At 38.8% G+C, this 26,725-nt stretch overlaps 1 protein-coding gene across 9 annotated transcripts in view; it reads right to left on the reverse strand.

Moving 5' to 3' along the window:
• The window catches only part of PPP1R16B (protein phosphatase 1 regulatory subunit 16B), a 125,147-nt gene that overhangs the window by 19,011 nt on the left and 79,411 nt on the right, over positions 1–26,725 (reverse strand). For all 9 annotated transcript variants that reach the window (XM_081322603.1, XM_081322602.1, XM_081322600.1 and 6 more), the window contains 2 exons: positions 10,491–10,558; positions 6,810–6,955 (listed from right to left, as the gene is read on the reverse strand). In XM_081322603.1, coding sequence (XP_081178729.1) covers positions 6,810–6,955; positions 10,491–10,558 — 214 coding nt within the window. The remainder of the gene's footprint in view (positions 1–6,809; positions 6,956–10,490; positions 10,559–26,725) is intronic.

The following is a 26,725-nucleotide window of genomic DNA, read 5'->3' on the forward strand; positions in this document are numbered from 1 at the left end:
TGTGCAAATGCCCCCCTAGCCACGGCTCCAATGTGATCTTCAAAACTGAGTCGTGAATCTAGGAGGACGCCCAGATTGCGTGCTCTATCAATGGGAGGTAACATCTCTCCTCCTATAGTCAGAGATGGAACCTCTTGGACTAAACGAGATGACGGTATGTACAGCCACTCAGTCTTGGCCGGGTTGAGTCGAAGCCTGTTTTCTCCCATCCAAATCTGTACCGCTTCCAGACAACGGGAATTTGCCAGAATTGAGCTACAGCTGGCAAAGAGCTTTTGACAATTTCAGCTACAGCTGGCAAAGAGCTTTTGACAATTTCATGGGACAAAGTTTTACAACTTACTATCAGCATACTCATGATATTTCATCTCATCTCATCTAATCTGGCAGTTTCATATCAATGTTGAAAAGGACTAGGGGAAAGAGTGGAGCCTTGCAGTATCCCTCAGTGGACTTCTCCTCACATACAAATATTGACTGGAAGCAGTCTCAAAGGAAGGAGAATCACCATAAAACAATGTTCCCTAATCCCATGAGCCACAGTGCTATCAAAGCCCCCGTCAACTCTACAAATGAGCATGGCTGCAGCATTTTCCTTCTCATTCTAGGATGCCACATAGATCAGAGGAAGGGGGTTGTCAAGGTGCTTTATTAGTCAAAATAATCTTTTGTCCCATGGGAACCAAGGTCATTGGCTGCTCCTGAGACTAGGGAATGGGCATTGCATGGGTGGGACATTTAACTTTGTATTGGGGAATTGTTACTTGTGTATCCAGACTCTTGACCATGCTGATACTTTGTAATGAATAAAGATGTTCTTCTGAGGAATTTGCAAGCCTTGAAGTTCTGCTTTATTCGTCTCTGTTTGTCGGAACCATATTTTATTTATTTATATTTATTAAATTTTTATACCGCCCTTCTCCCGAAGGACTCCGGGCGGTGTACAGGGCAATAAATATTAGAAACGAAGTACAAAAGTTAAAAAACAATTAAATATTATGCCCGATATATACAGTAATTAAAAACCATGTTAAAACCCCAACCCCTAACCCATCAAACCAGGCCGGATTGCTCAAATAAATAAGTTTTTAGATCCTGCCGGAAGGAGCGAAGGTCGGGGGCCATCCGGAGCTCGACTGGCAAGCGGTTCCACAGGTCTGGCGCGCCCACAGAGAACGTCCTCCCCCTAGGGGCCACCAGTCGACATTCTTTGATCGGAGGCACCCTGAGGAGGCCCTCTCTGTGGGAGCGCACTGGACAGAGGGAAGTTGACACCGGCCGCAGGTGTTGCCATAGGTAATCCGGACCCATGCCATGTAGGGCTTTGTAAGTCATTACCAACACCTTGAATCTCACCATGACACCCTCAAGGTCATTGGGAGATCAAGGAGATCATGGTTGGTCTGATTCTTTATTCATTTTTTTTCAGTGGCATTCTAGGTCTCAATTTTGTCATTTCATCATCTAGTTTCCTCTGAAAACTAGAGGGTGGTCCAGAATTCATGTGCATAGAGAGTTTGCATAGGCAAGATTTGGTCTAAGGCTGTCATCACTCCCTCATTCCAGATAGCAATAAAGGCCTCAACCAAACCATGCACTAGAACCTCAGGAACAATCCCAATTTCCAATGAAACTCAACAGAGTCCATTAAATATCTAGGCTGGACCAACTGAATACTGTATGTCCTTCCTTTGTACTGAAGAGAATAGCAAGATCTAACAAATGACCCTCAAAAATCTGGGTCAGGTATATAGTTGCCATGGTGGCCATGAACTCCAAAGCTGTCTCAATCTAATCCTATCTATGTCAAGATAATGCTCTCCCCCTCTCCCCCCATTACCATACACTTGGGGAACTCAAAAAATAGAGATCACCTTGATGAAAGAATGGATGAGCTATTAAAAGAGGAAAAATTATATCTAATTTCTGGGAAAGTGGAAAGGGTGAGAAAGAAACTCAAAATAAAACTGCCTTGATTCTGTTTGGTATAAAATGGGCCAGAGAGAAACTCTGACATGCTTTCAAGGGTCTGTTACTATGCCATATAATAACATTTAATAACATAGTAACATTTCTGGAAAAAATGTGGTGTCTGACCAGGTCACGTCAAAAGGGCTGGCAACTGCCAAACTAGCAATGCACAGTTCACATACGGATACTGCCATGTGGCAGGAAGCTGATTCACTAGAAAGAGTTCCATTTCATCCCTATAGTCTGACTTCATGAACAGTGTCTCACATTTGGTTATCTTTGGAGTAGCATCCCTGGAACCAGTGGCGTAGCGTGGGGGGGTGCAGGGGGGGCCAGCCGCATCGGGCGCAACATCTGGGGGGCGCGCTCGACGGCGCCAGGATCCGGCAGGGCGGAGGCACCGGAGCCCCAGCCGGGAAGGGCCTGACGCCCCACGGCGCGCCACACACACACACACACACAAACACACAACCACACAGCGTGACTCCTCCTTCGGGCCGCTCCGCCTTCGCTCCGGCGCTGGACGGAAGCCTTCTCTCCCTCCTCCCCCCCCCGCAAAGGAGAAGGCGGCTCCTGCCGTGCACAGAGCGCGGCCCTCCTGCAAGCCCGGGGCTCCGCTGCGGAGGCTCTCCCAAGGCGCTCCCGGGGTTGCCAAAGGCGGGGGGGGCGCGGCGGGGCTTGAAAGAGGGTGGATTTCCCGCGGGGGGAGGATCGCTGCAGCGTCTCTCCGGGGGTCCCTGCTCTGGAACAAAAGCTGCGTCGGCAGGTTGCCGATCCAACCGTGCATCGGCGATCGGGACCGCCCCCCCCCGACACACATCGCCAGCAGCGAGAGTTTCCAGCCAGGCCGGCGAATCTTTGGGGTGAGGTGCCAAAGAGAAGGAGGCGGCTTGGCTTGGATAAGCAGCGTCTGGGCAGAAAATAGGTCGGGCGCCACAGCAAGTATGAATTCCTGGGGTTCAGCCTAAGCAGGCAAAGCTGCAGGGTGGGTTGGTTGGCTTTTCCGGCTTTGGAATAACCTTGGGAAGCTGAGGCATTGTAAGTTGGAAGTCATTGTTTGTCGCCTAACATGTTGGGTCAACCCCACGCCACATGCTAAGCCATAAACCGTGGTTGGTATCCAGGGTTTAGGACAAGATGGAGAAAACTAGCCAATTGTGGGATCATAAATCTTGATGAAGCCCATCATCGCTCCATGTGATGTATGCACTCAATCTACAAACGTAGTCCAAGCCTATTCACATCTGTTGTAAGGTCATTCTCTCGTGGGGTTTATCCTGACGTCCACTAAGAGTGGAACAAACATGCCCCATTAACCATTTTCAACGCCATGTCCTCTCTTTGTCTCATCCTAAATCACAGCTGAGGCACCTTAAAGTTGCCTTGTTTCAGTGTTAAACTAGCATTTTCCCTCTTCTCCAGAGACCCTTTTTTGCCTTGAACCTAACTCAGGGGTAGGCAACCTTGGCTCTTTTATGACTCATGGACTTCAACTCCCAGAATTCCTGAGCTAGTGGAAGAGACTCGAGTGCTAAAATCCACAGGTTAGGGGGCGCAAATTACTTGCCTTGCCCCGGGTGCTGACAACCCACGCTACGCCACTGCCTGGAACCCACCAGAATCTCTCAGATGACAATTGCGAGATCATTGCCCCTACCCCTGGAGCCCCACCTGATGTCACACAGAGATAGCCACATTTCTGAGAAGCTCCACCCTTTCCCATACACAACAGATTTGTAATGTATGCAAAATTGATCCTGTCATCATGAATAAGACCAACCATGCATTGAGCAGCCAGAAATCTGAGACTCTGAAGACCACCATTAGCAAGAAGTGCAGGGGATGAAAAGTCAGCATTGGCTCTAAACACTGAAATTGTCTTTCCCCAGAATGGCCCAGTCCCTTTCTCCCACCATCTCTTTCCCTCTGAATTAGAATCTTCATGTTCCATTAACAAAGCAAAGATACATGCTACAATTTTTTTTGCAGACCCAATTCATACTGCCAGTTTTTCAGTTTAAACTTTGGCCAGTTTGAAAGCAAGACATCTGCAGAATCATCACTTTAATTATTTGCTTCACAAGCTTTATATTTGCTCCCAAAGATTTGGGTTACTGCCATAATCGGTTCCTTTTGGCAGGATGCCAAGCTGTTTAATTAAGGTGTGCCTTTTGTGTGTTTCAGTGAGAAGATCTGACTGCTATTTTATTTTAACTGCTGAGATGCTTTTATTGTTTTCAGCCAATTTCAAAGATGGCTATAAAAACTGCTTCATCCCAGGTGAGGCTGCCGTATTAGTTCATCTAGTCTGCTATTATCTATTCTGATCACCATTTTCTGACATTGTAAGAGAAGCCAAGCTATTTTTGTTTTGTTTTTTTCATTAGAGATGCCAGGATTCATCCTGGAACCTTAAGTTCTCTGTTGGGGCGCCTGCCCTTTGGAATCAGCTCCCCCAAGAACTTCGGATGGCCCCAGATCTCCGGTCCTTTCATCGCGACCTAAAGACATACCTTTTCCAACTGGCCGACCTGGACTGATGTTGGGGGTTTTAATGATGTTTTTAATTTTTACAGGTTTTAGTGGGGCTTTGTAAAATTTAATTTCTTTTAATATTTGTATTCATTGTTTTTATTGTTGTTTTTATTGTTGTTAGCCGCCCTGAGTCCTTTGGGAGATAGGGCGGCATATAAGTCCCATAATTAAATTAAATTAAATTAAATTAAATTAAATTAAATTAAATTAAATTAAATTAAATTAAATTAAATTAAATTATTATTAAATTAAATTAAATTAAATTAAATTAAATTAAATTAAATTAAATTTAAACAGCATATTCCCTGTGACTAAGAAATTATTTCTTAGAATGAGAGATCTACATATATATACACACATGAACACACGTTGACACACCCACACCTACACAAATTTACCAATGATCTAAAGCAGGGGTGTCAAACTCAATTTCATTGAGGGCCGCATCAGCATTGCAGATGCCCTCAGGGGGCCAGGTGGGTGTGGCCTGGGTGGGCGTAGCTAAAGTGCGTATGGCCTACTGGGTGGGCGTGGCCAGCTCTACATCGTTCGCATCAAGGGTGCCTATGGGGGCCTGGGCAGGCCTGGGACAGATCTGAGGGTCTCTGGCAGGAGGAGGGTCTCTGGGCCAGGGCCAAGGCAGTGGGGGCCATTCCCTCACTGTTTCCAGGATGGCTTTGTGGGCCGCATGAAACCACTTCACAGGCCAAATCCGGCCCCCGGACCTTGTGTTTGACATGTCTGATCTAAAGAACATACTTTCACTTATGTATTAAAAAATAAAGCTATGCAACACATCAGTGGTAAAAAGGTGTAATGTCCAAAGCATAATATTATTTTCATGTACAACCCCACTAAATATTTACCATGGATAACATTGAACAGGAAGATGAAAAAAAGATAGACCACAAATACAAATACTTTTCTCAAAATAGATATAGACAAAGATCATTAAAGACTCTTACCTACTGAAACAGCCATGTGAAAAAGCATACCTACCCATTCCACACAACCATCAGCTCCATCTCCCAAACCCTCAGAAGTATCTTACAAGATTTACTGTTGCCATCTTTGTAAAAAGCCACCTTACTTCAGTTCCTTAAATGACACCTTTTGAACTGGTAACAACACACTTGACTTCAACAGAAAGTGAGGAAAAGCTGAGCAGCTGGGAAACAGGATGAGATGATTCTCACCAACTGAAAACTGTCCACCGGAACAGCTCTAGCATTTCTGCTGAACAAGTCTCTTTACCGCGTTAGTGCTGGAATTAAACTGCAGCCAATAGTTGCAGAAAAATCTACCAATAACAACGGTATGGTGTTGTTATTATTATTATTATTAATAATAATTTTATTTGTATACCGCCCTTCTCCCGAAGGACTCAGGGCGGTGAACAGGGCAAACATATAAAAATACAAAGCAGCACATATGCCCCCCATATGGAAGAACCCTACCAGACCATTATGTCTTGCTGGATACTGAAGCTATTCATCCATCTTGTCTCTATCTCATTACTATGTTGTCTTGATTTCGTCACTATACTCTATTCCATTTTCTATCCTGTCTTTCCACTAAAGTTTCTGCTTCAGTGCTGCTATGATAGAATGAAGACATATGCTTCAATTACTATCTACCCAAAGAAAATAGATTTATAACATCTCTGGAAGATGAGAGAGACATTTCTTTATTGGGAGACCTCTTTTCCTGAGAATTTCCTCTGAAAAATGTTAGTATACAGTACTACAATCTGCTCCTCAGGAGAAAACTTTAGCTGTTCAAGGGTTTATATTTGGAAACCAGAAGCAAGATATCTTTCTATTGCAGTTTTTTAAAAACGCACCCAAAAGATGGAATGCACTCTGTGGGGTACGGTATTCAAGCATTTGCCTGAATCTGTAAGGGTTCAGAATAGATAGATGATGCAACAATGTATACTGACTACCATACTCATACTTTCCCTGAATTATTCACATTGGGCAAAAATGTCTAAAGGAGAATTGCACTCTTGTTATTTGAATGGGAGTATAGTTTTCTGCATAAATCGGAAGCCAGGATCACAGGATAATCATATTAAACATATGTGAACATAACTCCTATTTAGATCTTCCAGTTGACTGCATGGAGATGTGCAATAGTAGGTGGATAAGTATAGGGACACTGGTGGAGCATGCACATACAGCTCCACCTTTACCTAATTGTCTTCACATACCCAAGCAAATGTTTCAAGAGAGCTTCTGTGTAGACTAGGTTTAGCACAAAACTGGGTCAACAAAAAATACCAAATATCACAGGTCACCTACTGCTGAATCAGGATCTTCACTAGATTGATGTGTCCACATGTTGCTGCTGCATGCAGAGGAGTCCACAATTCATTGTCCTTTGCATTGACATTGGCCCCATGGCTCAGAAGGAGTGTAACTATTTCTTCATAGTTGTCTATGCAGCACTGTTGAGAAATCAAACCAATAATGTTAAGCTTTAATTTGTATAGATGATTTCTGCCCCCTGAAGCAATGGAGGGACTTTCATTTTACTGCCACCTGACAGAGCATTGATGCCTTGATAACATACAGATGATTGAAAGACAAACGTCAAGGTGATGAAGACAAGCTTTGTGTTCGCAATGGGGAGACTAATGTTGTAATATGAGATGTAACCACCTAATGTTGTAATTGCATTTATTCTTCCATTCCATGATGCAAACCTAAATAGAAAAATTACCAACAGCTTTTGGCTCAGTCGCTTTCTTTGCCTTATAGTTCTAGATACTAAAACATTCTTCATAAAAAAGTTCCAAGCAGGGGCTCAGAATTCGGTGTCAGTGAAAAAGTATGTATTACTTCTCATAGGCAATATCCAATAGCCACCTGCCAACAGATCCATCAAAAATAGTTTTTATTTCACTAATACAGATGTTATCTTTTTATAATCCAGTATTCATGAGAAAGTGTGAAATCAAAAGCAGAAAAATCAATCTGACACATAAAAATGGAAATGTGCACCTCAGGCAATGATATTCTGCAATTCTCCAAAACTACAAAAAAGTTTTAATTTATAAGAACTTCCAAGTATCATTGGTCTTCTTTTATATAGATAATACAAATGGTACAATCTCTGGAGCCATCTGCTTAAGATTTTGGCTCATAGTGGTGTGAAATATATTAGGTAAAGGTAAAGTTTCCCCTGCACATGCGTGCTAGTCGTTTCCGACTCTAGGGGCCGGTGCTTCAGTAAGTAAAACATTCAAACAAAAGCATGGTAAATGGAGAGAGGAAAATAAGGAGATGACTTAATAGGTAAAGGTAAAGGTTCCCCCGCACATGCGTGCTAGTCGTTTCCAACTCTAGGGGCCGGTGCTCATCTCCATTTCAAAGCCGAAGAGCCAGCGCTTGTCCAAGGATGTCTCCGTGATCATGTGGCCGGCATGACTAGACGCCAAAGGCGCACGGAACGCTGTTACCTTCCCACTGTAGTGGTCCCTATTTTTCTACTTGCATTTTTATGTGCTTTCGAACTGCTAGGTTGACAGAAGCTGGGACGAGTAACAGGCGCTCACTCTGTTACGTGGCACTCGGGATTCGACCCGCCAAACTGCCGACCTTCTGATCGACAAGCTCAGCATCCTAACCCACTGAGGCTAAACAATTTGAATGAAAATTCAGTAAGCTGTTAAAGAAGTCCACAGCACCGAGATTTTATTTGTATATTGTACATGGCTCTGGAGCATCTTCTTCCTTCTAGACTGACTACCTGATCAATTCTGGGTGGTTAAGATGGAGTCCTCTTTTTATTTATCTTCATAACAAGCTTTCAAGTTGTGCCCAGGAATTAATGTGTGATTCATTTAGATGTTACACACTTCCTTACACAACGCACAGCAACTGATAAGTCAGTACCTTTCTTATGAATTCCTAAGAAATTTTCATTTAAACATACAATTGATTTATGACACCTTTGGTAAATTTAATGTCAACTGCTAGGAGCAAAAATAAGCCAAATCTGATGTTTTAAAATCCAATACTCTTTTTCCATTTGCATAGGTGAGATATAGCAGAGCTTTTCAAACTGTGTTCTGTGTAATCTAGGCAATTGTGATAACTTGATGGGGGCTCTATGAGAAACTAAGAGCAAAAGAGGAAAAAGCTCATTCAAAAACAGTGCTTTTCTATCACTAGAGGTTTGCCTCTTGATCAAAGCTCTAAGAATTTGATATTTTTTTAAACTGACAACTTCCATGGCCTGAAAAATTTGAAACCCCTAGTATAAAGCAATGTCTCACATTAACATTATTCAGCAACACTTATATTTATTATTTAAAAAAATTATGAATGAATTCAGGTTATATGAATGTCAAGGCATTCCAAAGAACTTAAATAATTCCAAGTTTAAAGAAAATCCCAAAATGATGCCTCCCAACTCAAAAGTCCACTAGGAAAAAGAGACAGAATTCAACCTGCCTAAACAACCTGACTTCTAATGTGCAATATTTTATATGATTACTTTTCTTATTTTATTTAATTACTATATTTCAAAATCATCCTTTGCTCTGGATTATATGCTAATTAAAACAAGAAAGAAAATGTAGCAACAGGAAAAAGAATCACAAAGCAAATAGTTGAATAAGCTATGTTGCCAATATGACTGCATTCTGAAATATGTATTGGACAATGTCCAATACTGATGTGCAAATTCTTGAGCTCTCTTAATTTTCAGTAAGTAAAACATTCAAACAAAAGCATGGGAAATGGAGAGAGGAAAATAAGGAGATGACTTAATAAGTAAAGGTAAAGGTTCCCCCGCACATGCGTGCTAGTCGTTTCCAACTCTAGGGGCCGGTGCTCATCTCCGTTTCAAAGCCGAAGAGCCAGCGCTTGTCCGAGGACATCTCCATGGTCATGTGGTCGGCATGACTAGATGCCAAAGGCGCACGGAACGCTGTTACCTTACCACCATAGTGGTCCCTATTTTTCTACTTGCATTTTTACATGCTTTCGAACTGCTAGGCTGGCAGAAGCTGGGACGAGTAACAGGCGCTCACTCTGTTACGCGGCACTCAGGATTCGACCCGCCAAACTGCCGACCATCTGATCGACAACCTCAGCATCCTAACATGGAAGGAGACTGGGGACTGGTGTACTGATAATTTTGGCTTGTGTTCAAGGCTTCATTTAGTATTGTGAGGATATGAAACCAATGGCAGAGCTCTTGCTTTTAAAAATATAAAATCCAAGAATTACTCTCACCCATTTTCTTCTTTAAGCAAAATACAGAGTGAAATAATGGGAAAATACAGTCTTTGATGAACAGGAAAAATCAGTAAATTATAACTTGTACTGTAATTCTACAGTTGATCTATTATTTTTATATTTATTATGTTTATATTTAATTCTTACTTTGCAATATCCATAACATGCATACTGATTTCCAGGGATCTCTTGCTGCTTATGTTTTAACTCACTTGCACTTTTATCTGCTGATGAGAAACTTCTTCTTCCATCTATACTGTAGATCCAATACTGTGTAGATTGACTAGAAGAGCTGCTGCAGCTAATAGCTTTTTATCTGAATAAATGCAAGTATGGTGGGTGCAGGGGTTCAGAATTGGAGGATAATTAATTCCTACCATCACCACGCATGTCATTTTCTTAACTTAAATCAGGCACTGAAATCAATTAACTACATAATTGGAAATAAAAATGCAACTTCTGTCCCCGACAGGTTTTGTACAACAGAAAACAGTAGTTACATACTACCAGCTTTCCCAATGGGTAGCGAGGAAAACATGATTTGGTCTATGCCTATTTCACAAAGAGATCAACTGAGTGTTTTCTTTAAGATAGTAACTACTTTCATGTATTGCAGTCCACTATTTCCTACTGTCCCTAGACCTATACACTAGTAACACAGAAATCCTGATATACGGCTATTTTTCTTCCTTTCTCCCTGAAAGATGTCACTTCTCAGCTTTCCAAAATGCTTACTTGATGCAGAGCAGTTAATCCATCTTCATTGCACAGATCGGGACTGAAGTCGTTCAATAAATAACAGACTGAAAGAGACAAGGCAAAGATTTATCTTCAGGAAGGTTTATTATACTTTATACTTAGATGGAACAAACAATTGGCCCCAAAGGGAACCACTATGTCTAAAATGCACAAAGAAATAAGCTGAATGTGCTTTATATTATTATTCAATACAATAGAACAAGCACCATCTTAAATCCAAAAACTTTCACTCAGCAATTGTTTTAAAAGCTATCTAGTACTCAGTCATCCCCAGGTGCATTGTTATAGCAAGCTATTGCTAGCATTTAATTAACATCAGAACATTTGACAGATGAATCCTGTTCAGCAATCACAATTATCAGTTTCATTGCTTCCAATCAAGGACTAGTAATGTGCTCTCCTTCAAAGTTACTGCACTGCAGTTTTGGTGAGTTTAAACCAGTGTGGTCAATGGTGAATGCAGACTTGTACTTCAACAATATTTGAAAGGTTGACCAAGTATTTTTTTAAAGAGGACTGCAAAAATGTCTCTTGGTCCCTAAAGATGAATCCTAAATTAGTGTTAAGAAATCCATAGAAAAATGAGAATTTTGGAAGTGAACATCTTAGTTGCTCATCTACATCAGGAAAGCAGTGTAAAGATCCAAAGCACTGGTTCTTCACCATCAGACATCAGGTTCAAAGGATTCAAAGAAACTAGAAGCAAAATAATGAAAACAGTTGTATTTTTAACAGGGAAAATGCAATGAACAATGGGAAGCTATTGTACGTATAAATGGTTTTTAAAAATGAAACAAGGATGAATTTAAGCACTTTGGTAGACTATTTATTAAGGAGATGAAAATGGGAGGAGAAATTTTAAGATGTGCAAATGTCATAGGAAGATAGTGGATAATATGTAGTTTGTTGCAAAAGATGAATGCTTGTCAAGAGAAATGAAAATGTCTTTGTACAAGGGAATGCTCCTGCCCACTTTGTCATATGGAACTGATGGTTAGACAACTCATAAAAACATAAAACAAACTATAGGTGGTAGAAATTGGGGCCCTTAAGAAGAATGTATGACAAAGCAAGAATGAATGTGTAATGAATGAATGTGGACCATATACAATATTAGTGACCATTATGAATGAAATATGGGCTGTTTGATTATATAATGACAATTAATTAAGATCAGTTCACTGTATGATGAAAGCCTCTTCACTGAAATTCATGGACTTGAATTGACTATGCTATTCCAGTGTGGTGTTGATCCTTATCAGTTTTCCAGTCTAAGACTAAGACAGAGTCACTGGCCTAAAATGACCCAGCTAGCTTTCATATTTAAGAGAGGATTTGAAACAGGATATCCCGACTCCTAGTCCAGCATCACTAACCACTAACATAAATATATACAGCGGTATGATCAGCTTTTATATTTATTTTAGATACAGCATCCCATGGTCACACGAATGCCATTTGCAACCTTCTTTGCTTGCTTCCTACAGGAAAAGTCAATGGGAATGCCAGGAGGAGGTTGCAAATGGCAAACATATGATGTCCTTGTGTATGTGTAGTGTGCCATGAAAAATTACAGCATCTCAGATTTACTATCTGCACAGCCTATGTACCTATCACATAGACACCAATACATAGTCTATATCTGTATCTATATCTTTATATATTATGATTTGCTTAAATTAATTTTTCCTATTTTATTGCCTTCCACATGCATTGGTCTATATCTGACATGCTAATTGGGGATGGAAAAAAGCTGCAGTTCATCATCTGCACTTCTGAAAGGTGCTAGACAGAAGAAATCTGGGTCAGGCATCCTTTTTCTTGAGTGTGCATGAAAACTGGACCGTTTTTGTTAATTCTATTTAAGACACCATCATAAAAAAGAGAAAAAGAGAGAAGAAAACTAAGATTTGAGAAGTATTTTTTGTAAGTTCTAGAGAAAACTTTAAATTTTCCCTAAATAACCAATAGCATTTGCAAACATACACTATGATGGACTTTTACTTTCCCTTATGATTATGCCCCTTCCTTTCCTTTCTCATCTGAACAATGCGTTATTTATATTTACAACTCATCCAAAGAGGCAGTGTGTGCAACCCAGAAGGTATGTAGAATAGAATAGAGCTGGAAGGAACCTTGGAGGTCTTCTAATCCAGCCCCCTGTTCAAGCAGGAGAACCTATACCATCTCAGACAAGTGACTGTTCAGTCTCTTCTTAAAAACCTCCAGTGATGGAGTGCCCACAATTTCTGGAGGCAAGCTGTTCCACTGGTTAATTGTCCTCACTGTTAGGAAGTTTCTCCTTAATTCCAGATTGCTTCTCTCTTTGATCAGTTTCCAACCATTGTTTCTTATCCTGCCCTGTGGTGCTTTGGAAAATAATTTGACCTCCTCTTCTTTGTGGCAGCCCCTCAAATATATGTTTCTGCTGCCCTTCTTGGAGGAACTGACTAATAAATGTGTCATTCACCAGTGACTCTGGCTTTTCTGATTTACTCTGAATACAACTTACATTAGGATTCTTAATTCAATCTGACTCATTTAAAAGCCATTGTGGACTAATGACATGAGTATCTGTAATCACACTGGGTCTGCTTCCAGTGATATAGCCATGTTGCTACATGAAAATTAAATTTTATCAGTTCTTTCTGCTTCCCTTCTATTTTACAATATATTCAGAAAAAAATAAACTTGCCTTTTCTGTTCTTTCCCCTACCTCATATTCTTTACCCCTTGGGTATACATTTGCATCCACAAATTTTAAGTAATGAATGAGATGTTATACCTAATTTGCTGAGCAAATGCAAACCGGTTTTATCCAGATAGAAGCAAAGACTTTGGTTTCTTATTCCTAATATTTATATTTTGTTCTTGACTGAGGTTTCAAAGCCATTTATTAGAGCAATTTAGTGGCTTTTTCCTCCATTAATGTGCTTGATCCAGTCAGGCCATATGTATTAGTGATTATCCCCACACATTCTGGAAGTGAATTTGGCATTGACTGCATATTTATGAAAGGATACTTTTTTGTTTATTTTATATAATTATTGCTAATTAATTATATTGGATGGCATTTTGTTGTTCCAAGATGCATAGAAGCTACAAGGGAGGAAAACTCTACCTATTCACACACCCCTTTTCTTCTTCATACAAATAGTTCAGTCATTTATTGCGATGTAGCTGCTGACATCCTTAGTCTATGCTACAAAAAATGGGAATAGGTGCAGCAAGCTGCTTGCGATGATTAGATGCAGCATCTCATTACATAAAATCCATCTACTGTCCTTCCCATTAATCTTTGTGCTACTATTGTGCTACAAGGGGCTGCCTCAAAAAAGAGGAGGTTAGTCTATTTTCCAAAGCACCTGAAGGCAGGACAAGAAGCTATGGATGGAAACTAATCAGGGAGCGAAACAACCTGGAACTAAGGAGAAATTTCCTGACAATGAGAACAGTTATTCAGTGGAACGACTTGCCTCAAGAAGTTGTGGGTGCTCCAAAACTGGAGTTTTTTAAGAAGAGATTGGACAATCATTTGTTTGAAATGGTATAAGATCTCCTGCTTGAGCAGGCGGTTGGACTAGAAGAACTCCAAAATCCCTTCCAACTCTGTTATTCTGTTACTATATGTCTTCTTTTCCAAAATACATAGGTAGTCCTCAAGTTATGACCATAATCGAGGCCCGCAATTATAGTCATAAATCATGATTATAATATGGGTTACCTCATAATTGGACCTAATTTTACGACACATTTTGTTAAGTGAATGGAACGGTCATAAAGTGAATGCAACAATTGTTAAGCAAACACAATGGTTGTTCAACATTGTTGACTATGGGGTGAAGTAAGCACTGGTTTCCAGAAAAAAAATGTCATAAATCACAGACAAATGACCAGAAGGCATTGCAAACAACCATAAATGTGGGCTGGTTGCCGAGTGCTCAAAATGTGATCAGGTTATTATGGGAGGAATAGATATTGGATCTTTGAAACCAGGTTGTAAGTCACTTTTTTGGGTCCATCATAACTTTGAATCGTCACTAAGCAACCGGTCACAAGTTGAGGGCTACCTATTTTAGACAATTACTTAGGAAGAATAAACAAAGCTAAGTTTTCAAACTGAGCTATGATTTGCTCAATAAACAGTGGCTGAGTTCATACAACATTTCATGCCAAAACCAAACAAAGCACATTTTGATTCAGTACACTGTTTGAAATCCACATATATTGGGAATGTTATTCAAAATCCCCAGGAGTAAATATGGCTTTATGTAATGGTAGAGAAAGGAATATCTGAACAAGTCTCCAGAAAATAACAGTAGCCCTGTTTCAAAACATTTTCACACTTGATCTTGGCCAAAAAAGCTGAGAAGCTTTTCTGAAATATAAGTTGCTAATCATGACAAAGTTGTTGGTTCATTGAATTCCATTTATATTTTACTTTAATGTTTTTTTTACAAAGCATAGAGGTCACAGAAAGCCCTGTACATTACAGAGACAATTTAGGATGGTTTCCAGTAGATGGAGAAGATAACTGTGTAGGTAGGTGTAAATAGGTTTGTGTTCTTGCTGGCTTGGCTATGATATTGCTTTGCTTTCCTGCTGCATTTCAAGACCATTTGTCAAGATTTTGCAACAAGGTGACAGCAGTATAGCAAAACGGATTTCAAGTGTGTTAATAAAGAAAAATTCAATGCCAGATGTACCTTATTTGGTTACTTATTCTTCTCATCCCCCAAGAAAATCCTGAGAACTTTAGTTGCATAAGATATTTTAAAAATGGAATTACAATTTTGTGACAAGGTGACAGCAATACAGCAAAAGGGACTTCAAGTGGGTAAAGACAAATTCAATGCCAGATGGAAGAATATCTTGGGAACTTTAGTTGCATAAAATATTTTTAAAATAGATTTACAATTTCTAGGCTATTGGCAAGACACCAAATCAAAACTAATATAGGTTCCTAGTGTGAGGACTAACTACGCCAAGAATGCTAACTTAAGAAAAGTGACCATGCAAGATACCTGAAAGCTAGTCCATTTCAGGGTTTCCACTTTTTTAGATAGACCAACACATTTTAAAAAGGGGGAAATAGTGGCTGCTGAAGCAAGTTTCCCTCAAGAAAACTGTGAGAGATGTGAAAAAAGGTTAGAAGCTGAATGATGTTATGGCATTACATAAAGGAAACCACCAGAAGTAATTGAAGCCACAGGTTTACTAATACAGAACACATCGTTCCAAGTTGTCCATGTGTATCAATGCAATTAACACTGCCTTTGTACCACATTGGGAGGTGAAAACTACTTTCAGAGCAGAGCACCTAAGGCCACCTTTAAACTGACTCAATAGCAAATAAATAATAAAATGCAAGTAGTAGGAAGCAGATGTTTCTCTGGAAATAGTTAGCAGGCCAACTCCTTGTACTAGGCAAGAAGGCTGCATAGATTTGCTCTCTCTCTCTCTTTCTCTCTCTCTCTCTCCCTCTCTCTCTCTCTCTCTCTCTCTCTCTCACACACACACACACACACACAGAGAGAGAGAGAGAGAGAGATTGTGGATAGGGTTTTTCTGGGATTTGCAGAAAATCCAGAGGGATTCTTTGCTCCAGAAACCAGGTCTGAACTATTTTAAAGCTTATGCTACATATTTTGGATGTTTTAAAATGAGGAAAAGAAAAAAACTGCACTGATTTTCAATGTCAGTAGTCAGACAGGGTTCTGGGAATTACCCATTCCTGCTTTAAATTCTTCAAAAGAAAGAATAAGAGAGTAGGCAAATTCAGGGGTTGCAAAAGTTTTTGTATCACTAAAAGGTTCTACTTTTAAATTAAGTGGCCTAGTTTTGCATATTAAATTGTTTCAAGAGCAGTGTAAGTTGAAGATAGTACCTTCATAATATAAATAGTTACCCTTGGACAAAGCTTATCAGAATTGTAAGACACATGATCAGTTTTACCCATTAAATTAAGAAACAAGACATTATGAACAGTTCTCAATGCCCTTAAGTCTCTGGACTACTTCCTGCCTACCTTACACTCCTTGTCTCTAAAATGCCTACTATCACAATACTGGGCAGCTGTATAAGTATTTGAGCCCCAGGGCAGACTCTGTTAGTTACCAAGACCATGTACAAGAAGTAATTTGACACAGCTAAGACAAACTGCTAGACAGTTGCTTCATTTCACAGTCCTCCCGCCCCTCCTCTCACCCCCCCCCTTTTCAAATTCATGAATATCTTTACTTCTCAATTACTTCTTTATCCTGAGAGCTATTCCTAGAATATGGTCACTTGACCTTTCACTGACATTACTGGACTTCATGTGTGTTGAGGCTTCTACTTGCAAATTTTGCAAAAGGTTATTATTCAATGAACAAAACAGAGAAGCAGTCAGCAGGAAACCATTCAGTGTAGCAACATATCATCTCCTAGAAACATCGTTTCTCAAGGTGTTCCATAAACATGACAGTCTTAAGTTCATGGTGTGGCTGGAGGCTACACTTCACTGATCTTCAATTGGTGGCCAATTACTTGATCCTGATCTGGAAGCAAGCCAAGCAAAGTTGAACAACACTCATATGTTCTTGTTCTTTTTATTGTGGTTTTTGTTTTACTTTTAAAAAACGTAGAAAAAATGGCCAATACAACAGATGAAAGGGGAAAGTTATGTCTTTCCTCCTCTAAATACAAAGTTTTAATTTCAGATATTTATCAGCTTTATATACATACCCATCTCACCAAAAATAATTCTGGATGGTGTACAACAATCAGATAAAAGCACAATATAAAAACAATCAATTTTAAAAATATAGACAATCATTAGTGATTTTTTTAATCATCAAAAATTATTAGGATTGCAATTTTCAATATAACAGGTGACCCATTGAAATAATGGCAAGGTTCACATATCAAACTGAACGCTTGCTTTTGGATTAATATGATACATGAACCCAACCATTGTGGATTGCTTAAAGTTGTGTGTGAACACAGCTAGTGCGGCTTACTCAACCATCAAAATTTTAAGAAGCCATGGCTGTCCTTAATATGAGATTCTAATCTTAAACACACCCATCTTTCTGAGTGAGAAAAGAAATGATGATTTTTAAGGAGCATTAATCTCAAACCCAGTTGCAACATACATATACTATTTCAAATCAAATAATTTGCCAGGACCAAATTATCTGAGACACACATGGGGGACTATTTTTGTTTACCTACTCAATGTGTATGTGCATGCCTTTGAGTCAGCGTTGACTCCTGGTGACTGCGTGGACTAATCCCTGCAGTTTTCTCGATGGGGTTTCAGAAGGGGTTTGCACTACATCCTTCCCAGACTAAGTGTGTGTGACTGGCCCAAGGTCACCAGCTGTCTTCCAGTCAAAGGTGGGTCAGAAGTCACCATCTTTTGCCTTCTAGCCTGGGGCCTTAATGGCTGTCATTGAGGATAATTTATTGGAAGACAATAAAGGGTAACTACTTTATTACCCTTTTATTGTCTTCCAACAAGTTACTCTCAATGAGGGCAATTTATTAGATGTTACACACCAACTCTCAGATGTTACACAGTCCAACCAAAGTCAAAATGGATGCTCTGCTCTACACTTTATCTTTTCAACTGCCACATGAAGTCTTAAGTAAATCAAGTAAATCTAAAGTCTTACCAGACACTTGAATTTGTTAGACGGATCTTTTGAAATTAGGTACAAGTATATATTAAATTAGACTGAGAGCTATTTCTGATGTAACTCATTGAACTCTCATATATCTTATTAAGCTGTTTTGGCTGAATCACATATTGTTAAATGTGTTACATATGGTTTATTGAACAAACTGATTATGCTAAACCATAAGTTCCCAGAGCATGCTAATTCAAAGAAAAATAAACTATATTATGGCTCAGAACAGGGATGGGGAACCATGGCCCTTTTATGACTTGTGGAGTTCAACTCCCAGAATTCCTCAGCCAGTTGAAGTCCACAAGTCATAAAAAGGTCATGGTTCCCCACTCCTGGCTTAGAACAAAATGTGACCTGAGTTATTTCCTTGACCGGCAATAAATCTCTAGGATTTTCAGAAAGAAGCCCTTCAGGGCTACCTATAAATGCCAAGACTCAGCCTTCCATCCTTCCGAGGTAGGTAAAATGAGGACCCAGATTGTTGGGGGCAATTAAGCTGACTTTGTAATAATGCCGCTTGGGGGGTGTATGAAAGCCCTAATAAGCAGGCATATACATAGAATGAAGGCTACTGCTAAGCTTGTAAGCCGCCCTGAGTCTTCGGAGAAGGGCGGGATATAAATGGAATAAAAATAAATAAAAAATAATAAAGATGCAGCCCAGAGCATGGCAGGTGTTTGAACAACTTTTTTCCTTGGATTGTTTTTTGTTTGTTTGTCTAGTCTTACCCCATTTAAAATGATTGAAATATGTATTATTAAACAGCTAGATTCCTTTATTGGACTAGCAATTCCAATTATTTTATAATTGCCATGGATTATGTAACTGAAGGGGTTAGAAAGAGTCAGAAATTGTTCTTCAGTGCATCAGTAGTGCTGATTATAATCTTAAATTTTGGGTGCCAACAATAAATCTAACCCTCTTTAACCTCATCAACGCCTTCTCCTTACAGCACTTTTTAATTCTTTAGCCTCCTTTGAATGTTCTTTTATCACCCTGTTGTTAAGGCTGCCTACACAAGAAACTATTTTCTAAACTATTCCCCCAAGCTTAAAGTCACACAGTGACAAACTGCAATCTGCTCCACTGTTATTAAGTAAAATATATGCCCACACCTCCTGCATTAGGCTTTTTCTGTTTGCAGTTTTCTGTCTGTTAAAAAGATCTTTTATAACCGAAGAAAAAACAAATCACACAAACAACGGAAACTGACTCACTGGTTCAGTGCAGGAAGAACAATGAAGCTGATTGCAGGACAAAAAAAAATATTGCATCTACAAAAGAAACAAGTGACGGCTTCTTTACATTCTGACCTGCATGGTATCAATTTCTTTGTGAATATAAGCAAGACACTTTTGCTTGCAATTCCAGACTCATTCTGCTTGGTCATGTTCATGTGGATGATAACAGCAGTACCTACACACTTACTGAAACCTAGGCTGGAGCTTTTTGAGGAAAGGCAGGCTGTAAATATGATTAATTAATTAATTAAATCAAGCCCACCCATCCCACTCTTCAATACCCCTTCTAGGACTGAGTGCAGATTAAAATAAATTCAGCACAACAGTAAATACAATTCTTTATTATGCATATATTATACATACTTGAGTATTATGGCATTGAATATAGTTGTTTTCATATTCCATAAATGCCCAAATACCTTGCTGCATATTAGAATTTATTGTAAAATGAAAAACATAATGTGTGCAAGACAATATTTTCATTTAACCTGGGCCCCAACTGATGACTCCAAGCTCCTGGATTCCAGAACCCCTTCAAATGTGCTTCCATATTATGGATTCCCACTGTTTTGTGGTATGAAATAGAAAATAACTATAATGCAATCTCCATACAGTTGCAAGAAAAAGTATGTGAACCCTTTGGGATTATGTGGAGTTTTGCATGAATTCGCCATAAAATGCGCTCTAAACGTCATGTAAGTCACAGCAATAGAAAAACACAGTCTGCTTAAAATAATACTACACAAACATTAGCTGTTGTCATGTTTTAATTGAACATAAGATGGAAACATTCACAGTGAAGGGTGGAAAACGTATGTGAACCCCTAGCCTAATGACTTCTCCAAGAGCTAATTGAGGCCAGGAGTGAGCCAACCTTGACTCCAATCAGTGTGATATTGGATGTGTTGCTGACAGCTGTCCTGCCCTTTAAAAACACACACCTGTTTTGGGTTTACTGGTCTCAAGAAGCACTGTATGATGTGAACCATGCCTCGCAGAAAAGAGCTCTCAGAAAACCTATGATCAAGAATTGTTGACTTGCATGAACCTGGAAAGGGTTACAAAAGTATCTCCAAAAGCCTTGATGTTCATGTGTCCACGGTAAGACAGACTGTCTACAAATGGAGGAAGTTTAGCACTGTTGCTACTCTCCCTAGGCGTGGTCGTCCTGTAAAAATGACTGCAAGAGCACAGCGCATAATGCTTAATGAGGTAAAGAAGAATCCTAGAGTGTCAGCTAAAGACCTACAGAAATCTCTGGCACATGCTAACATTTTTGTTGACACATCTACAATAAGGAAAACATTAAACAAGAATGGAGGACATGGGAGGACACCACGGAGGAAGCCATTGCTGTCCAAAAAAAATATTGCAGCATGTTTGAAGTTTGCAAAAGAGCACCTGGATGTTCCACAGCACTATTGGCAAAATATACTGTGGACAGATGAAACCAAAATTGAGTTGTTCGGGAAAAACACGCAACACTATGTGTGGAGAAAAAAAGGCACAGCACACCAACATCAAAACCTCATCCCCACTGTAAAACATGGTGGAGGGAGCATCATGGTTTGGGGCTGCTTTGCTGCCTCAGGGCCTGGACAGATTGTTGTCATTGATGGGAAAATGAATTCCAGAGTTTATCAGGACATTTTGCAGGAAAATGTACAACCATCTGTCCTCCAACTAAAGCTCCACAGAGGATGGGTGATGCAACAGGACAATGACCCAAAGCATACAAGTAATTCAACAAAACAATGGCTTCAACAGAACAGAATACGCCTTCTGGAGTGGCCCAGTCAGAGTCCTGACCTCAACCCGATTGAAATGCTGTGGCATGACCTTAAGAGAGCGATTCACACCAGACATCCCAAGAATATTGCTACACTGAAACAGTTTTGTGAAGAGGAGTGGTCCAAAATTACTCCAGATCGTTGTGCAGGTCTGATCTGCAACTACAGGAAGTGTTTGGTTGAGGTTATTGCTGCCAAAGGAGGGTCAACCAGTTATTAAGTCCAAAGGTTCACATACTTTTTCCACCTTGCACTGTGAATATTTCCATCTTATGTTCAATTAAAACATGACAACAGCTAATGTTTGTGTAGTATTATTTTAAGCAGACTGTGTTTTTCTATTGTTGTGACTTACATGACGTTTAGAGCGCATTTTATGGCCAATTCATGCAAAACTCCACATAATCCCAAAGGGTTCACATACTTTTTCTTGCAACTGTAGGCTTAACACTTAGAGAGAAAAGCACATAATTATAGTCTGTATACATACAATACATCAAGAGCCAGTTTGGTGTAATGTTTAGGGCATTAAGTTCTAGCCCCATCTTAGACACAAAGGCAGCTGGATTGGACCAGTCACTCTCTCTCAGTCCTAGGAAGGAGGCAATGGCAAAACACATCCAACATCTTGCCAACTGCAGGGACTTGTCTAGGCAGCTGTTAGGGATGAACACTGATTCAAAGGAACCAAAACAACCTCTTCTCCCCACCCCCCATAAAATGAGTGGCCTATTCCTTTCCCCACCTAGAAAAGCCCCTGACCACCTCCTCAAAAATGAATTATGTGCATCTTCCAGCCCTGATATAACCTTTCAAGTCATCTTTAGAATCAAACTACATATTATGCTGGATAATACTCCATGACTAATACAACTTTCAAGGGCTACATAATTTATTGGAGAAGTAGCATGGATCTTGTTTATTTAACCCTTCCTACAATTTTCTAAACCTTTTCCTTCTCCATATCTATTGTTTGTACCAGGAGGGAAGAAAGAACTGACGTAGGTAGCACTCAAGGAAGTGGGGTACTTGGTACTTTCTGAGCTTGGTTGTTTTCTTGCAGGTGATTCATTAGCACTGATGATGTTGCCTAGTTGGGTAATGAAATGTCTGCAAGAAAACAATCAAGGACTCCACAGCTCAACCCTGAGCTACAACCCTGCCTGAATTTCATTTTTTCCCCCATTGCTGGAGAGCAATCATCTCACTTGGGAGGAGGGCTCAAGTAGGGAATTAGTCTGGATTTGTTATGTAAACACAGAGGAGAAGTTCTGATTCCCCCATCCCCCACCTCCAAATACCATTAAGCCTTATCTAGTCTTTCCCAGGAGAAAGCTGCCAATCAGGGAGATTCCTGTTGAATTGGCATAGAATAATAAAGTAATTAGATTGGACTCTACACGTATGGGTCTGGTTGTTCATCCCTTACATCCATAGACCAATAACTACTAAGGAGAGGATTTAGAATTGAAAAATTAGGAAAGGGGAAAAAAGTTAATAGGCCCAACTCTATACCCATACCTAGAACAAGGTATCAAGAACCTAGAAGTGCCTTCATATTAAGCATATATTCTGATGTAAGAGGTCTGTCTTAGATTTCCTAAAGTGAGAAACTTATTTTTTTTGTTTTCATACTGTTTTAATGGATTACTTCAATTGATTTTCATTCAAATGTGTTTTATAAGGATTTTCATTTTAAAAAAGACTTAATCCTGCTCTTGTTCTTGCTCTAAATCCAACATTTTATCTCTGCCCAAAGGCCACTTCCCCTTGAAAGTGTAATAAGCTTTATACAATGGAATTGCAAAATAATTCTTTCCAAGACTATCCCAAGCAGTTCCTTTACCTGTAGGCTGACTTGTGAAACCATATATTCTGATGAGCCCCAAAAGCTGTTTATCTCAGCAGTACAGTCAAATCCATATAAACAAAAGCTCTTTCAAAACATATTCTGGGTTTGGACGTAAAAAGTATCTGGAAACTAAATGAAGACATTTAAATAAACTACAAACTACAAAGGAGCTGTGAATAAATCTCAAACTAATATATGAAAAATTGAACTTACCAAAATTGGAAAACTCAAGAAACATAACAAACATATGAAAAGAGAAGAAGATTGTACTAGTAGAAATTCATCAGAAGTTGACATTATTTTGTATTTTTGTGATAATTGGCCAAAATTATTATTGTGGGGAAAATAGGAGAAGAAAAGAGTATTGTGTGTTTTTGTCATCTTGAGTTATTTATAAAGTAATAAAAGTGGGATTTTTAAAAAAAATCTAATAAATAAATAAAAATGGGCTATAAAATTTTATAATCAATTAATAGAGGTAACACAACACTATCACTGTTTAAACAGCAAAACTACACTGTATGTTGTTTATGAACATAAGAAGATTCAAGCTTCTTTGAGATAAGTTTTCCATAATCACTGAATACATCAAGCTGGGCTTAGAATCACTTCAAGGTGCTGGTGATGACCTATAAAGCCCTAAATGGCTTGGGTCCGGGATATCTGAGGGAACACCTGCTGCCAGCATCAAGCTCCCTTCATCCAGTGCGCTCCCACAGGGAGGGTCTTCTCAGGGGGCCGCCGGTAAAGGATTGCCGGCGGATAACACCCAGGGGGAGGGCCTTCTCAGTGGGTGCGCCTGCCCTCTGGAACCAGCTGCCCGTGGAGCTGAGGACTGCCCCCGACCTCCGTTCATTCCGCCGGGACCTGAAGACCTGGCTCTTCGAGCTCTCTGGCCCAGGCTGAGAATTTTAATTTTAATTTTAATTGGGGGCTTTTACTTTTTCAGGGACTGTTGTAATTTTTTTTAATCGTTTTAAACTTTTGTATTTCTTGTTTTAATTACCCTGTAAACTGCCCTGAGTCCTTCGGGAAAGGGCGGTATACAAATCTAATTAAATAAATAAATAAATAAACTTCAAGCACAAAGTTTGAACTGCACACATTAAGTGAATCGGCAACAAAAATATTATAGTATAGTTTCTGCATGAGGAGAAACCTTAAATCTTCAAGGTTCCTGAATGGTGAGAACCCCCTTAAAACAAAAATGGCACAAAGTGTATAGGAAAAATGCATATTCCATTTCTTCCAAAGATTCGTAACTCATGGGTTGGGTTGCTGGCTCAAGAATTCTTGTTCATAGAAGCAAATAACATCATCTCCATTTATAAATAAATAGAACTATCATAACCTGGATACACGCAAGTCCTCTGTAGCTCATTCCTCATCAAACATGTTGTAGCGTCATGTTAATTATTAGAATAACAAAAACAAAATCTGCTAAATCTTAGAATCTAGCAACCTTAGGAACTGGTACATGCAAAATATTTTCTTTTTTATTATATTTTATTGATTTTTTACAATAACAATCCCTAGTGCTTAGCAAACAGAGTGTTGTCTAGGTTCATATATTTAAAAATAATCAATAGTCATTTCTATAATTAATCAATATGTTAATCAATTATATATTTCCTTGATCATCTCTTCTTCCAGTAGTATTCTGTTTTCTGCATTGAACAAATATAATTCTTAATATTTTCAATACATACAAGGTTGAATATAAACATTTTTCTAGTATTTGCACAACTAACAATAACATCAACATATATCTTTTCAATCAGCTTATATTTCAAATGTATTAATAAAAGTCATCTTATTAAGTCATTATGTGTCCTGTTTTCAAGATTCTTATTTAAGCTTAATTTTCCCACTGTATTTAAACCACTCTTATCAGTCATAATTTTCTCAAAATTATTGTTATGTGATCAAAATTCAGACACTTGGCAACTGACTCATATTTATGACAGTTGCAATGTCCCAGAGTCATGTGTTTCCCTTTTGCGAACTTCAGACAAGCAAAGTCAGTCGGGAAGCTAGATTCACTTAACAATCGTGTTACTAATTTAACAACTGCAGTGATTCACTTAAGAACGGTGGCAAGAAATGTTGTAAAATGGGGCAAAACTCATTTAACAAATGTCTCACTTAACAACATAAATTTTGGGCTCAATTGTATGTGAGACATTTAATATAGAAGACAAATAGGAACTCATGTGGTAGGAGACACTAGTTCTAAGCAGACTGCATATCGCTTGCTTCTCTTACTGGAAGATTTGAAGTCTCCTGCTTCCTGGGTACCTTCTGTGAAACCTGATTCTTCTAAGTCTGGTAGGTTTTCTAGAGTTGGGGGGAGGTGAGGAAAATTCTCATGTTCTGTTTTAGGAAGGCAAAATCTCTTGCTCCATCTCTACTCGTTTTGAACTGCATGACAAATCAAGGAGACTGAAATCACAAACTAACGTATTATTTTTGGTTGATCTAATTGTAGAAGTGGTCGATGTTCAAGCTCGCTCTTAAAATAAGAGGTTCTGATCCCTTTGCATAAATCATTTAACTTGTGGAATTACAAGAGGAAGAAGCAGCAGCTAGTGGAAAAAGGTTAATTCCACTGATCACCTAGTATCCTCCTAGAAGCTAGGGGAAAGGTGTTGCTATATGCATTGGCATACAATGTCTTCTTATAACCAGAAGTATCTATCTGTTCAATATCAAATAGCATGAAAACAGTTCAAAAATTCATGATCCTCTCTTTAACAGCAATAGACTATAGAAGGCAGTACCACAAGATTCCCTTTTTGTATAGGGTTTCAGGAAACCTTTTACAATAAATCTCTTCATCTCTTCTTCTCTTCATTCAAGGCCACCTGTAATACGTATTTTCTTTGGTCGGGAGGTCAAGAAAGAGATAAGAGATTGTAACTAGCAAAGCAACCAATGAATTCCCATTTCATTGTCTGCAACATGATCACCCATGCAGCTTGATACTATGTCAACAGTTCAACTATCCTTACAACAGCTGCTGCTGCAGTGCTACAGGAATGAGCAGCCTTCTGAAATGAACAACAAAGAACCAGCCCATTGTTTCCAATTCAATAATATAAAGTAGCTTTTTGAAAACAACCTTGTATGATACTTACCTTAAGAGTATAGTCTACCACCAATGATTTTCAGATTCCATATATTGAAAGGAGCACTGCATTTTACTTAAAAAGGGATCAGGGAAGGGTTTTTTTAATATATGTATGTATGTATGTATGTATATATATATATATATATATATATATATATATATATATATATATATATATATATATATATATATATATATATATATATATATATATATATATATATATATATATATATATATATATATATATATATATATATATATATATATAATGTATATATATATATATATATATATATATATATATATATATATATATATATATATATATATATATATATATATATATATATATATATATATATATATATATATATATATATATATATATAGTCAGAATCTAGTACTACATACGACAGCTGAACCACATGCAATAAAAGGAAAATACAGAACTCTGAATATTCTTAAAAGCAAGTATCAGTCAGTGGAGCTGAGGTGGAAGAACTGCCTATGTAACAGGTGAAC

The sequence above is a fragment of the Vipera berus genome, assembly GCF_964194415.1.
Source record: "Vipera berus genome assembly, chromosome: 3".
Classification (NCBI taxonomy): domain Eukaryota; kingdom Metazoa; phylum Chordata; class Lepidosauria; order Squamata; family Viperidae; genus Vipera; species Vipera berus.